The following is a 16,834-nucleotide window of genomic DNA, read 5'->3' as shown; positions in this document are numbered from 1 at the left end:
GAGATGCTAGACATCATTATAGGATGTACAGTAAACTATACAATTTACAGGATATTTAGTACAGGAGGGTTCCATTAAGTGGAAAATTCCATGAACCTGTACTGCCAGTAGAAAATTTTCTTTGCCTGTTTAAATAAATATCACCTCATACTGTATAACATTTGAAGATGTATCATTAATAGTGTAATAAATCAGAAATAATTCATTAGTACTGCAATAATTATTATTACTACATATTCACAGATTGATCAGTAGTAACCTCATATTATATATAATAACTAAATGTGTAAGCTTCAAGACTCATGAGTTGTTATCTCCCTCTAGCTTTGTCTTCATGGCTCTTATGGAGTATGCAGTAATATGTGTTATCTTGGGGGATGAGTCCACCAACACTCCCAAGTCAAAACCATCATCAACGAACAGGAACTCAAAGATGTCCCCTACAAACATCAAGGTGAGTTAAATTATAAGATCATGTAAGCTAATCTGATATACAGGTTAACCATTACAGTACAGCAGGTACAGTACTCTACTCTAAAGTGACATACAGATGTCAGCAAGATGTCATGAAGTTAGAGTAACCATTGTGTCCAATCACAGTTCTGAGAACCCAGTGACTATAATATGAAGTAAAATATAAGTTTGTCATTTCTTTTATATATATATATATATATATATATATATATATATATATATATATATATATATATATATATATATATATATATATATATATATATATATATATATATATATATATATATATATATATATCAAGGTTGCCTTCACTTATGCCGAGATTTTAGTTCTAACCTTAGAAGAGGCTGCTACAGTAGAGTTAAACCAAAAATCCTTTTAAATAAAGCTGTCAAGGAATCAAGGCTGACAAGCCTAAACACTGAGGTTAGAGTAGCATTCCACTTCCATATATAATAAATAATAATAATAATAATAATAATTAACGGTTTATTGAAAGAGCTTGGCAGCCAGAAGGCTGAAAATATACAGTTACATAATTGGGGAATGGGTTTCGAATTACAAATAATATACAAATAACATAAGTGATATAAATAAGATATATAATAACTAGATAGGGAAAAGCTCAAACTACAGGGCATTTCAACATAGTGACAGTGCAAGAAGTAGTATTTACTGGGAGTGAATACACTGGTTTATAAACGTGTTTTCAATTAGTTGTGCTGTTATCCATGTGTTTTGGCTTACAAGTAAGAAGATTAGATATGGTAGGTAAAACCCTTTAAAATCTGACATGAATACAGCTCCTCCCTGACTTACGACGGGGTTAGGGACCCAAATCCAGGTTGTAAGTCGAAAATGCTTAAATAATACTGTACAGGTTGACAATCCTTTACCCGAAATCCTTGGGGCCAGAGGAATTTCGGATTTCGGAATTTTTCGGTTTTCAGAATGGTTAGTTTTTTTTTTTTTTTATATTCACCTGGCATAGATCACTGACCCACATCAGGGCCTGGGTCGAAAATATAATACAAATAATAATAATAATAATAATAATAATAATAATAATAATAATAATAATAATAATAATAATTCATAGGTCTAAGTCGTGTTTCTCACTTTTGATCTTTTTTCATTCTTGTATTTCTATATTTCTACATTTACGCGGTACCCTGAAAGAACCGGAATTCCCACTTTACGCGGTGCATCTACTCATATACGCGGGTGAAGTATAATTTTGTTATTTAACTCATAAAATTCATACAAATTACCCGGCCAGAATATAATTTACATTGCTGGAATTCTTACAATTTGATGATCATTTTGAATATAAACATTATAGATTTTGCATTAGACATACAAATTTTAGATCTACTGTAAGTATTTTGTTTACTCTGAGCAAATATGTTATCTTTTGTGCAAAATATATGACATTTATATTAAAAATATTCCTGGTCTCGCAAGGAATCCAGCAATGTGAACTATATTATCCTAACTTTAGTCTGAGGTATTATTTATTCCTAAAAACATAAATATTCTGTTTCTCCCAAACATTTCTCTGGTAGGGAGGGAAGGTGGGGGGTGGGGGGAGGGAGGGACCGACCGACCCAGCTGGCGTGGTGGGGAGAGGGGGGGAGGCAAGGTGGGGTATTTTGATTGACAGATAGTATTTGGGTAAGTATATTTTGTTTATTTATTGAAGATATTTGTTTTAGTTCATAAAATTCATACAAATTACCCGGCCAGAATATAATTTACATTGCTGGAATTCTTACAATTTGATGATCATTTTGAATATAAACATCATAGATTTTGCATTAGACATACAAATTTTAGATCTAATGTAAGTATTTTGTTTACTCTGAGTAAATATGTTTTCTTTTGTGCAAAATATATGACATTTATATTCAAAATATTCCTGGTCTTACAAGGAATCCAGCAATGTCAATTATATTATCCTAACCTTAGTTTGAGGTATTATTTATTACTATACCTTAAAATCTTGTGTTTTCCCCCAATCATTTCTCAGAGAGGGAAGAGCCAGGGAGTGTGAGAAGAGCGGGAGGGAGTTGAGTCCATTATTTGAATGGACATTAACTTGGCGACTGTATTTCTCTATTTCTTTTAAATATTAATTGTGTGCGTGTACCATCATAAAATTAAGATGTTATTTTTACTAGAACATCGGTATTGTGTCGGAAAAAGTGGAGTTTGGGGGTCTGCCCAGTCTCTATTTCAATTAATCCCAAATATTATGTTGTTCACTTTACGCGTTTCTCACTTTACGCGGGCTGCCGTGGGTTCAATTGACCGCGTAAAGTGAGGGTTCACTGTATTTTTATTAAAATTTTTATTTACTATGAATAATTATTATTATTATAATTATTATTACTATTACATTTTCTCCCCACAAGCCCTGATGTGGGTCAGTGATCTATGCCCGGGTGGGCTAATCCTTGTTAAAAAAAAAAAAAAATTGCCCCACAAAAAAAAAAAAAAAAGCTTTCAGTTTTCAGAGCTTTTCGGTTTTCGGAATTTCGGATAAAGGGTTGTCAACCTGTACATAGAAAATCTAAAATGGGTGTCTCTTTTTCTTCTCAGCACCACAAAACTCTCACTTTTAAGCTTGCCAGCCATTTTAAAGAGAATTACAAACGAAAATTTTGTCAGTACACAGCGCAATCACTGACGTAGGGATTCGAAAATACGCAATTTGACAAAACTTTGGTTCGACTGAGGCGGTCGTATGTCCGAGTGGTCATAAGTCTAGTAGGTCGTAAGTCGGGGAGGAACTGTAATGGTTTACATTCTAGTGGAGTCCTCAAGGTACACACTTTGCACATGAAGGTGTTTTTCACATTTAGCATTACATATGGTGAAGACATGAAGCACAATGCACAGCTGTTTATATGTGATCCTAAGCTCAAGTTCAGTATAAAAAATATTTGGGTGGTAAAAAGTAAATTGCATATGTATGAATCTGATTTTTTTGAAGTCAGCATAAGTGATAGCAACCTGTGTACAGGTACAAAATAAAACAGTCAACCCTCGCTTTACCCAGTCCCACATTCCGCGTTTCCACGTTTACGCGGTACCCTGCCAAAACCGGAAGGCTCACATTCAACGGTGTGTGTACCCCTTTTCGCGGAGAGCGGCTGGCGAGCCGCGCTATTTTTGGATCCAAACCTCCCGCCATCTCTCCCGCCATCCGCCATGTTGTGTAAGCGGCGCGAGCAGGGTGCGCACAAGGTCGCCCAGTCATCAAAACATTACCGAGTTCTTCACCCGCCACCCACCACAGCCGGCCCAAGCCAGTGATAGTGATAATGATAGTGAGGATATGGACTTATATGGACTTTGAGGGGTTTGACAAAGAGGCCCTGCAAGCCTCTGTGGTGGATAGTGATACAATTGATACAAGTGATACAGGTGAGGGCCAATAATCTGCCCTCTGCCTCGGAACCAACCCCCCATCCCCATGTGCCCAGCCATCTTTTCTACTAATGTAAGTGTTAAAAAACCTAATATTATTGATATTTCTCTTAATTATTAATTGTGTGTGCATACCATCATAAAATTAAGAAGTTATTTTTACTACAACGTAGGTATTGTGTCTGAAAAAGTGGAGTTTGGGGGTCGGCCCGGCCTCTATTTCAATTAATCCCATATGTTATGTTGTTCACTTTACGTGTTTCTCACTTTACGTGGGCCGCTGTGGGTTGAATTAACCGCGTAAAGTGAGGGTTCACTGTATATATGGTATATATACAGTGGTCCCTCGGTTAACGAACACAGAAGGTCGTTCGTTAACCGAAAATTTCGTTAACCGAAACCATTGTTTCAATGGGATTTTGGGTAATTGGTTCCAGCTCACCGAAAATACATACAAAGTAAAAAAAAAAGCAGTAAAGTACACTTACTTTGAGGTGTGTATGTAGAAGGCTCCTGGTTGATGATGATGATGATGATGGGAATTAGAAGTGGGGGTGGAGGAGAAGGGAGAAGAGAAGGAAGTGGGGGTGGAAGAGAAATCACCCCATGCTTCATGCTGTCATTTCACCCATAAAATTTTAAGTTTACTAGGTGTAAGTCAAGATTATTTTCTTTAAATCAACACTGCACTGCACTATACAGTATATTGTCAATATGTTAAATATATATCAGAATGACCAATAATTGTTCTGTAAAAACGTAGTAAAAACGTAAAAATACTCTGCGTTCAAGAGACCCACAAGCAAGATATTTCCTCCACTGAACAGAGATACAAACTGAGGCCTTGGTGGGTGAGTGAAGTGGCTGTTGGGCGCACTAAAAACTAGTTCCCTGTACGACAATTATATTAAATAAGTGTTAAAATCACTAAAAAATTTAATATAAAACTTGGAAAATTATTAAATAGTACAACCTTCTTGATATTTACTCCAATTTTAACGAATGTAAGCCCTAGAACCGATTTCTGTACCGGCGGACTAATCTTCCAGCTGGTGAGCAGGCCAAAGCATGTCGAAACATTTTTGTAAGAATTTCGTTTACCAAATTTTTTTTTGTTAACCGAATTGAATATTCTTATGGAAGGTAATTCGTTAACCGAAATTTCGTTAACCGAGGGACCACTGTGTGTATATATGTATGTATATATATATATATATATATATATATATATATATATATATATATATATATATATATATATATATATATATATATATATATATATATATATATATATATATATATACACACAGTCAACCCTCACTTTACGCGGTTAATTCAACCCACGGCGGCCCGCGTAAAGTGAGAAACACGTAAAGTGAACAACATAACATATGGGATTAATTGAAATAGAGACCGGGCTGACCCCCAAACTCCACTTTTTCCCGACACATTACGTACGTTTTACTAAAAATAACATCTTAACTTTATGATGGTATTCACCCACACATAATATAGAAGGGAACAGTCAATAAACTGAAGGTTAGGTTAGAAAAAAACAAGGTTGGGGTTAACACTTACGTTAGTAGAAGAGATGGGTCGGCGTACGGGAATGGAGGCTGGTTCCGAGGCAGAGGGCAGGCTACTGGCCCTCAGGTGAGTCACCATCACTGTCATCCACACTTGTCAGGGCCTTCCTGACAAATCCCTCAAAGTCATCATCACTGTCTCTACCTCTGTCACTATCACTGGCTTGGGCTGGCTGTGGTGGGTTGCGGGCGAAGAACTCTGTTATGCTTTGCTGACGGCTGGTGTTTATGTTGTCGTGATAAACCTTGATGTAGGGCTCCATAGTCTGCAACAGCTGGGTAGTGAAGATTTCATACCTGTTTACGTCAGGGTCGTCGGAAAGGAGGAGCTTGGCTTTCTCGATACACTCGATGGCACCCCTAACATTACTATGGGATAAGCGGCGTTCTTCTTGGGATGACGCACCACCTGCCTCTTCACTGACGTCATCATCATCTACCATGTCATCGGTAGTCACATCAGGATCCCTTATCACCTCCAGGATGTCGTCGTTGGTGGTCTCGGAGAAGCCTGCAGCTGTAACACTCTGCGCAGCTTCTCTGGCAAGGTCTACTGTTACTGCAACAGTCTGATTCTCACCAGTCACAGATTGACTCTGCCTAACGCCCGGAATACCTTGCAACACATGTCTCCATGCGTGACGAACAGTTGCTACAGGCAGCTGATCCCATGCCTTCACCAAGAAATCCACAGCTTTCTTGACGTTGAATATTCTCCAGAATTGTTTTAAAAGTACTTCTTGCTCTGCCAACTGTTGATCCTCGTCGTCTTCGCTCTTGCTATCGGTGTTGGTGTCACTCAGGTTACGCAACTCTTCCCTGGTGTTGGTGTAGTTGTTCAGGAGCTTGAATTTTTTAGTAGAGAATGCAGCTTTTACATTACAGATTAACTCTTTGTCCATGGGCTGTAATATAAACGTAGTGTTGGGAGGAAGGAAGACCACTTTTACGTTGGGGTGACGATCTAACAGTAGGGGCGAGTGTCCTGGTGCGTTGTCCAGCAGCAACAAAATCTTGAATGGCACATTCTGTTGCTCACAGAATTTCTTCACATCGGGAACGAAACAGTCATCAAACCAGGAGAGGGACAGTGTAGAGAACATCCACGCCTTATGTGCGGTCAGCCAGTGGACATTTAGCTTGGTCATGTCCATGCTCTTGCAGGCGTGCGGCTTGCGTGCTGTGTGGATCACCAATAACTTGAGCTTACAGGTACCAGAGGCATTGGTGGTAAACAGGACGGTGATGCGCTCCTTCTGCAACTTCCGGCCCCGACACTTGCTGGCATTCTTCACAACGAAGGTCTTGGAAGGTAGTTTTTTCCAAAAAAGACCAGATTCGTCCATGTTAAACACCTGGTCGTCGGTGTACTGTCCTTCCTCCATAATCTCACATAAAAACGGAGGAAATTCCCTAGCCGCAACACGGTCAGCACTAGCTTCTTCACCACCAATGTTGATATTGGTTATCTTGCTTCTCTTCTTAAACCTCTGTAACCACCCAGAGGAAGCATTAAAGGGTTTGGGCTCTGTAATTCCCATCTTTCGTGACACTGCAGCATACAGTTCACGTGCGTACTCCTTAACTGAGCGCGTGTCCACCGCCATGTTCCGTCTTGCCTGACGCACCAAGTAGCTCACAAGTAATTTTTCTGTCTTGAGAAGCACCTGGTTGTGGCAATACTTGATCATAGAAGCACCTGTAGACTTTGTGATGTTCATGTGCTCCTTTATCTTGGCTGCATCCTTCTTAATTGTCCTGATCGTAGACTCGTTAACACCATGCTGGCGCGCGAGATCAACCTGTCTTGTTCCTTTCTCCAACTCTTGTATGATCTTATACTTAATTTCGTAGCTTAAGGAACGTCGTGTCTTCTTTGGCTTAGGGCGGCTGGGTCCAGGTAAGGAAAGGTTTCTCTATGGGGGCGGTGGTCCGGTGGAAGCCATTTTACAGAACAATGGATTCGCGTATACACGGTGTGGCCTGGAGGGATGAAACTGCCGCGGCTAGGTCAAGCGTCGTCTTTCCTCCCTCCCTCCCACGGGTGGACACGTCATATTACTTTAAACCAATCACAGCTAGCAGCAGAGGGAGGTAAGGATGCATTGCCCAATTACAGTCTGATACGTCATATGACGTCACTGATAGCGCAACAAAGACACACACTGCGCAACCTACTCGGGCCGCTTACACAACATGGCGGATGGCGGGAGAGGGCGGGAGAGATGGCGGGAGGTTTGGATCCATAAATGGCGCGGCTCGCCAGCCGCTCTCCGCGTAAAGGGGTACACGCACCGCGGAAAGTGAGCATTCCGGTTTCGGCAGGGTACCACGTAAACGCGTAAAGTGGGACCGCGTAAAGCGAGGGTTGACTGTATATATATATATATATATTTGCTTTACTATCCTCATAAGATTTTTTGACAAACAACAGGCAAGTAAAACTGAAATTCAACATATTCTAGATTTCCTGAATATGAGATTTGCTTATAGCTTTAATCAAAGGAAATGGCTCATTTGAAGTCAATAGAAAAGTTACAGTATTACTATTCTACCATATCACAGAATTACAGTAGTTTTCCATCCCATTTATCTGGAACAGAGTGTACTAATACAGTAATCTGTTAGATAAACAATATTGTAGACTGACTGTATAAATTTGTAAATTTTCCTGTGTGTTAAGTACTAACAGGTCCCTGTATGTACATGTCAGGGGGGTGCTTATTTCCGAACCCATGAGCCAGGAAGCATCTTTAACCCAGCAACTAAAGCCCAGCAGCGTCAAGCTCAAGCCATCATGGTGGACCGAGGATCACGTTATATATTTCCAATATCTTTCAGTGTACTGAACTGCATCTACTGGATGGCTTTCTGGGCTTATCTGTAAAGATGCTGATTTTCTATTGATTCTCATTATTTGTTGCAGTGAACCTGTAGACAGTGTTTATGAAGGAAAATTACCAGTGTGCTGTATTCAGTCGATTAGAATCAAAATGGAATCGGTTACAGCTGAGTACTTACAATCAGTCTGTACTGTATATGTAATTTTTTAAGTAAAGTGACTCATTTACTTTTCCATAACATTTCAGCTGCCAACCTTCTATTAATTCGACATATTGACAACCAAGATGCTGGAGCTCTAATGAGAATGATGCAGGCAATGAATAAGTGAGATGAAAATTTTTTGGTATCTGTTGGAAGGCTTAGTTTTGTCTTACTTGATGTATGGCTACCAATACAATACAGTTCATGATTTGGACTCAAATTGTTAATGTTTGTTCATGCTAATGATGACTACTACAATGGTGGGGTACAGTAGTATAGCATAAACTCTTCTGAATATAATGACAACTAGCTAAAGAGTTGTTGAGTAATTTTAGACTAGCAAAGGTGAAGCAGCAAAATTATAGTTTATTATTATATTTTGGTTATATGAGTAATCAGTGAAAAATGAGGATGTAAAAGAACTAAATTTAAGACAAGTAGTGGACATATATGAAAGATAGAATGCTCAAAAGGTGATAGATATAAGGGGAAAATGGAAGAAAACAACAGGAAAAAGTTCACATGTGGAAGATGTAGAGGAGCAAAAAGACCAAAAACAAGGTTAGTAAGGCATGTACAGTAGTACCCCACGCGGTCAATTGAACCCACAGGGTACCGCGGAAAGTGAAAACGCTTAGAGTGAACAACAGAACATATGGGATTAATTCCAATAGAGACAGGCCCGACCCCCAAACTCCACCTTTTCCGACACAATACCTATGTTGTAGTAAAAATAACATCTAAATTTTATGATGGTATGCTCACACAATTAATATTTAAGAGAAATACAGTCGCCAGGTTAATGTCCATTCAAATAATGGACTCAAATCCCCCCACCCCCTCTTCCCAGCTCACTAGCTCCTACCTCTCTGAGAAATGTTTGGGTGAAACCACTAGATTTTAACGTTTAGTAATAAATAATACCTCAGACTAAAGTTAGGATAATATAATTGACATTTCTGGATTCCTTGCAGGTCAGGGAATATTTTGAATGTAAACTTCATATATTTTGCACAAAAGATAAAATATTTGCTTTGTGTAAACCAAATTATTACATTAGATCTAAAATTTGTATGTCTAATGCAAAATCCATGATGTTTATACTGTATTCAAAATGATCATCATATTGTAAGAATTCCAGCAATGAAATTATATTCTGGCCGGGTAATTTGTATGAATTTTATGAGCTAAAACAAATATCTTCGGTAAATAAACAAAGAAATATTCTTCAAGGATACTATCTGTCAATCAAAATACCCCACCTCCGCCCTCCCTCCCTTCCTACCCCCCCACCCCCCACCTTCCCTCCCTACCAGAGAAGCGATTGGGAGAAAAAAGTATATTTACATTTTTAGTAATAAATAATAACCCAGACTAAAGTTAGGATAATATAATTGACATTTCTAGATTCCTTGCAGGTCAGGGAATATTTTGAAAGTAATCTTCATATATTTTGCACAAACTATAAAATATTTGCTTTGTGTAAATCAAATTATTACATTAGATCTAAAATTTGTATGTCTAATGCAAAATCCATGATGTTTATATTCAAAATGATCATCATATTGTAAGAATTCCAGCAATGTAAATTATATTCTGGCAGGGTAAGTTGTATGAATTTTATGAGCTAAATAAAAAAAAAAAAATTACACTTCACCGCGTATATGAGTAGATGCACCGCGGAAAGTGAAAGTCCGGTTCTGCAAGGTACCGTGTAAATGAGAAATCGCGGAAAGTGAAACCGTGTAAAGCGGGGTAATACTGTACAGTATTAGGCTGCACGATAACAAGAATGCCTGGAGGAGACTAGCTTGACACCCTGCTGCAGGTGTAGATCTAAGGGGGGTTACTGGGGTTGCAATCCTCCTTGAGCTGACAATTTTTGATATTACTGTACCTGCACAATATTGAGATGCGACACCCAAGAGCTACTCACCTATAGATTGATAGATAGATAACCACCATGTGGTACTGCCATAATCTTGCCCCAACCACCCACGACTACATTAGGTCCTGACCAGCCTTCCAAAGTCAGGTTAGGTCCTGACCCACCAGACACACCTGTGTCATGACATCAGCAAACAGCATAGATGGCAGTATCCATTGTGATCTCCAGGTGACCCTTATTACCCTGGAAGCATGGATCAAGATAGTCAGCAGCTGCAGCATCAACTACTGGACACATATGGCTGTAAAAATACTAAAGAGCTGCAATATTCTCTTAATTTTCAATTTTGGATGGATTAGTCATTACTAACCTTGTTACGTACTTACAGACGTTAGTTGTTGAAATGTACAGTACGTACTACAATGCTGTAATAACATTACAATTATAAAATAATTTATTCTCAAACAACCAAGACTCATGTTCCGCAGGTCAATAATTTTTTACTTAATATTTGTTAGCAATAACTATAGTTAGAAATACTTCCAGATATGAAGTGTAGTTAACTTTTATTGTAAACATACAAATAAAAGGCTTAAAATGTATGACTGTACTTGTACTGTACAGTACTACTACTGTAAAATATATATCTTTTAACTCATTATTTTACAGTCAAATTAGGTTTTTATTAAAATAATAATGATGGCAGACAAATATTCTATTTTGCATTTTAATGAATATAGTAAAAAATTGTCTCAAACTCCTTGACATTCAGCATCACAATACAGTACTGTACTGTACTTGACATAATTGCTACCTCAACCACCTGAGTCAACCCCCCTCTTCCAAAAATCTTGGATCCACCCCTGTACTATTGGATAATGGGAAACAGTGTACGATATATACTGTACAGTTAATTGATATATATAGTGTATACGTATATAAACACTGGATGTTAATTTTGTATCGGTTAGTATAATGCAACAAATATTTACTCGTTTCTGGTGTAATATTGTTATTTCAAATAAAACTTTAGGGCTGTACTAAAGCTTTTCCTGGAGATAAAAGCCAATATAAACACTTAATAAAGTAGGTACAGGCACTGTGCACTGTACAGTATATCATTACACTTGATGGTACTGAAAATAGGTTTTGGTAATGTAGTTGTATTTTATTACAGTTACAAGTCAGGTAAACTGTTAATAATGGATGAACATTTAATTATAATGAAATTGAAACAATGATGTAATGAAGACAACACTGTCAATGAAATTTCTTGAACTTATGATTTTAGTCCATGGAAACATGGCAACAGTAGACAAAACTCTTACACCTTAATATTCCCTAGATCATAAAAAATATTTATATATACAGTAATCTAACTCTTAAAATAATAATCTTCAAAAACATTGAAATATACTATAAATCATTACCAAATTAATCTATAGTATAAAACCCTGTGAATTTGTAACAGCTTACCGACTCCCTTTGTACAATCATCAAAGTTAATAAGAAATTATGTATACTTATTTTAAAATAAATGTTACCAAATTAAATAATTTATATATTATCACAAATAAGTTGTTAAAAAATTTATGGAGTAATTTTAAGAGCTAAAATACAGGGAATCTAATACTAATGAACAAGAAAAATGTGGGAACCCTAATTGCGACATGGGATCTCTCCTAAAAAGAAAATTTTTAATGGATTTGTGAGGGTGCTTTCATATTGAGGTCAGAATCGGACAGACAGTATTCTGACGCAAATTGTCCGGACACAGACGATATGCGACACCGCAGTGGGTACAGTATTATGATTTTCTCAGCTTAGCTAATACTGTACTTGTTACACGACTCGCTGTCTTTCTGGGAAGATAAACTGTATTCCCACTGGGATAAAACTTGAAAGATTCAAATTACATGTGATTCGAATATAGTGTGAGATATGTGTTAACTTGACTCACTCAGTTGGACAATTTGCATCAGAATATTGTTTGTCCAATTCTGGCCTCAGTGTGAAAGCACCCCAAGTTGAAAGTAATGTACATGACCTATGTTCACATATCACATGAGCTGAAGTACCTGATGTATGTTTACAGACCATGTGAACTGGGTTACCTGATATATGTTTACAACTGTGTGAACTGAGATACATATTGTATGTACTGTACATGTATACAAACTGTACCTGAGGAATGTGTACAAACTGTGTGAACTGGGGTATCTGATATATGTATACAGACCTTGTGAACTGGGATCCCCAATGTTTGTTTACAAACCATATGAACTGGGATACACACTGTATGTTCTCATGTCATGTGGGATGAAATACCTGATGTACAGTATGTTGTCACATACCATGGGGCCTGATACACAATTGCAAACCACATGGATATTCTATTCCTCTCTTCTCTCCTTTCAAGGTACAAAGGGAAGATACAAATGATATCAGTGAAGCACGGTGAGGTACTCTATAATCTGTAAAGCTTGTCTTGTACCTTGTAGAGAAGAATATATTAATAGTTGTCAGATGTTTTATGCCCTAAAGATGACAAGCTGTGGGAGACATGAGGAAGTAAAGATATGTTCTGGGAAGACATTCAATTGAACTCTTATATGATATGAGAAGATAAAGATAAGAAAAAGGAAAAGGTTTGTGTATGTGGGGCATAAGATGATGATTTGAGTTTTAGACCATAAAAGTAACAGTAAAATGAGAATTGGGAGGATACTAAATTATTTTCAGGGAAGGGTTGGAGTTGAATCACTGATAAAGCATATGTGTATGGTTCTCTTCTTGGATATACTGTACTGTACTCTTAAAAGACATCCAAAATTCTGAAAATAAAAGAAATAGCATTCTCGCTAAAAATAGGGCATTAGCAAAATTTTTTGCTATTCTATACAAGCTGGCTGCCATTTATTTAGTGAAATTCAACCAAGTTGGCACACCAAACCCTCAAAATACACTGCCCTTTTAATGATGCATAAGTTTTTAATTTCTAAGATTAATGAGGCAAATGGTAATCACTAAATTTGCTGGAAATTTTTTTTACAAAGAACTGCACTTAAAAAAGAAAATCAGATTTAAGTCAGTTTTCTAGCTTTCTAGATATGTTTGCATTCACATTTTACTAACATATCCATGGAATTTAACATTCAAAGACACAGTATTAAGGTACCTGTATTTTTTATTTTCTGTATTTTTTTATTTTTTATTTACCTGTACTTTTATTTTATTTTTATTTTTTGGGGGGGTAGGTAAAAAAGACCTTAATGAAGGCATTGAATATTGAATGTTTTTTGGCTCATATTATAATGTTTATCAGGTAAATTCACTTGATAATGGTTCTCCCCATTGCAAAGGGAGTGAGACATAAAAATAGTTCCCCTCTTGCCATTATCTTGATTCAATTTCTTGATACAGTACACACAAGTCATGTAAAGACTTATTGTTTGATGTCCTGAGACTTAAATATGGACACTGTCTGACAGTTTTTGCCTTCTCCTGATCATAAAGGTTCCAGGCAGTATCTAAGCCAAAGTGTCCAAACATTATCTCCTAAAACAATTGTCAGATTGACCCCAAATTTGAGAATGAGTCTCATCAGGTGGTTTTTCAGAATGGATTAGCTAATGAATACTACTCAATAATTTATCCTCAATTTGGAAGCTGATTCATGATATTTTCAACTATTATTACTTGCATGAATTGCCTGACTGGCCACAAATTTAATGTTGGGACTCTTACCAGTTTTCTGCCCCTTTCTGTCTTCATTTCCTGTGAGATTTTTAACCCTTGTTACAGCGGGGATCATCATCAATTTCTGACAGATAGCTAGTTCACAAGCATTCTAAACCTGTTCTAAATGGATCAAAGACATTATGAGTGAAAAGTCTTTCGTGGTACAGAACGGAAAAGTTTCCTTCAATGCAGATGTTGTAAGTGAAGTGCTATGTTCTGTGCTATACAATGCTGCTAACCTGCACAAAATTTCTTTCATCTAAGATACATTATGGGTCTCTAAAAATGAAAAAAACGATTTCAATCCCTACAAGTAGTTATTCCTCCATTTAAAACATTATTAAGTTGTTAATTTATTTTTAAGAAACCATGCCTGTTATTGATAATCATAAAGTGCTGAGGGTTTGCTTCTTAAAATATTATTAGTTTTGTACTGTACTGTACAGTCTCTCCTCGACTTCCGATGGGGTTCCAGACCGACGACCAGGTCATAAGTCGAATTGGTCTTAAGTCGAAAAGGGGAAAATAATATACATAGAAAATCTAAAATGGGTGTCTCTTTTTCTTCTCAGCACCACGAGAACTCTCACTTTTACGCTTGCTAGCCATTTTAAATGGAATTACAAAATTTTTTTTTGTCAGTACACAGCGCGATCACTAACGTCAGGACTCGAAAATACGTAATTTGAAAAATATTTTATACGACTGCGGCAGTCGTATGTCCGGGTGGTCGTAAGTCAAGTAGGTCGTAAGTCGAGGAGTACCTGTACAGTATTCCCAAAACATTCATGATTTAACATTTTGGTAACATGTAATTCAGTACGCCTCACTTTATTCAAGTCTTTATGTATAAGTCACATCTACAGCAGAAAACACATACTGTAATGACTATGGGAGATTGTAGAAATGAGCACATGAAATGATGAAATAAAAAATGAAGCCTAGAAACAGAATGTGGTAATCATAAATTTTCTGTACAGTACAATTCTAAGCATAAAACTATCAATTCATTACGGTACTGGACAAAAAAATAACCTCTGGTATAGTCAGAAGACATATTGTTCATCACAACAAATACGTAGTTAAAAAAAATTAAAGCAATGGACATTCCAGTTCTGGGTGTGGTTGTCTCTGTAACAGATTTCAGGCAAGGTTGGACTATATCTGTTCCACCTTCAGTAAGCAATTTAGCATTTTATTCAACACATTTTAAAATAACACGTACAGGTAGTTCTGCTATAACGCGATAGTAGTGTTCTTGTAAAACATCGTGTTATAGAAATTCGTGTAATAGAAATAACAGGGCTTATGGAGAAAATAGGGTTAGGTGCAGATTACTCCAAATCGAAAAAAAATTTCGTAGTTAGCCTAACACAAAGGATAGCACAGTCTAAATAAATGTTACATTCATATCTATTAATGAAATCATACAGTAAATGTTACACTTTACCTTGAAAAAATATGGATATAACTTGATGGGGGAGAAGGTTGATGTTGAGGCTGAGGAGTCATGAAACATCAAGCTTTTCTTCAAGTGTTACAGCCTTTCTTTTACGATCACCACCGGAAATGCGATCACCAGAGTGCTTCCCAGAGATATTCTTCTTTTCCATAGTCACAAAATTGGAGGAACAGTAATCAGAATTCACTGAGGACACTTAAAAGCTTCACACGTGTTTCAAACAGTGTATGGAGTAAACAGAGCGCGTGGGTCTAAAACGCTATGTATTTTGTTTTTCTCTTATTTAAAATTTTACATTTTACATATACTGTACAGGTATACTGTATACATAAATATTACATAAATTATTTCTGCAATTCTTCACAAACAAAACACATAAATCAATTGAACATGTGATGTCGAGCGTGAACTGTAAACACTGCATAACCCCGCGCCAAGCCACAGCACTGTACTGTACAGTACACTTTAAGCGCTACGTATTTAGTTTTTCTTTTATTTAAATTTTTACAATTTACATATATATACCTGTATAAGTAAATTGTAATTTACATATTATTCATATTATGCTAGAGCGCCCACAAAACATAAGAAACGTTTGAGTCCCCCAGTAGAGATGTCCGTTCTCTATCCACTCCAGGATGTCTTAGTCCTCCGTTTTCTTTTTGTGTACTCGCTCAGGGACTCAAGTATTTCTGTATATGACACAGGATGATAAGGGAATTTGAATTTATTTTATTTATTTATATATAATATAATGTAATATATTAAATATACTGCAAGTATTTTCTTTAATTTATATACGTGTTTCGCGAGAAAGGGAGGCTACATTTATGGTGATCGTTAAGGACCAAACTCCGAATCCATGACGTGACTTCTGTTCATTATTTATATCCTAAATTTACCACTGTAGGTAGTTTCAAGAATAAATGCAGTCATTTACTGAATATTCTTTGCAAAAAAATAAATTTTAAATGAATTATTTATAAGAGATAAGTATTATGATCAGTAAATATACAGATATGCATTACTGACCACCTCCAAACACAAGGACGGCTAAAAATAGCCACAGGCGGTCACAGTCAAGGTCACTTTCCCTTTCTTGTCACTGGGAAATGGGGGTGGGGGGGGATGATAATAGCAGCTGTGTTTATTACGGTATGTTAGACTGGTTTATAATACATTTTTATTATTTTAATATAC

General features: G+C 36.8%; 1 protein-coding gene across 6 annotated transcripts in view; it reads left to right on the top strand.

The window, feature by feature from the left end:
* LOC121872660 (glycine receptor subunit alpha-2-like) overlaps positions 1 to 11,969 on the top strand; it is a 34,076-nt gene extending 22,107 nt beyond the window's left edge. For 4 of the 6 annotated variants that reach the window (XM_042375607.1, XM_042375605.1, XM_042375609.1 and 1 more), the window contains 2 exons: positions 325 to 454; positions 8,212 to 9,230. In XM_042375607.1, the coding sequence (XP_042231541.1) occupies positions 325 to 454; positions 8,212 to 8,385 (304 nt within the window). In that variant the 3' untranslated portion in view covers positions 8,386 to 9,230. Of the gene's footprint in view, positions 1 to 324; positions 455 to 8,211; positions 9,231 to 10,659 lie in introns of those variants that run through there. The other 2 variants (XM_042375606.1, XM_042375608.1) reach the window with 2 other exon arrangements.
* Positions 11,970 to 16,834: the final 4,865 nt, after the last annotated feature.

This window comes from Homarus americanus, unplaced genomic scaffold (assembly GCF_018991925.1).
Source record: "Homarus americanus isolate GMGI-L3 unplaced genomic scaffold, GMGI_Hamer_2.0 scaffold39155, whole genome shotgun sequence".
NCBI lineage: Eukaryota > Metazoa > Arthropoda > Malacostraca > Decapoda > Nephropidae > Homarus > Homarus americanus.
The sequence above is the reverse complement of the archived record's forward strand: the minus strand, read 5'-3'. Positions and strand labels throughout refer to the sequence as shown.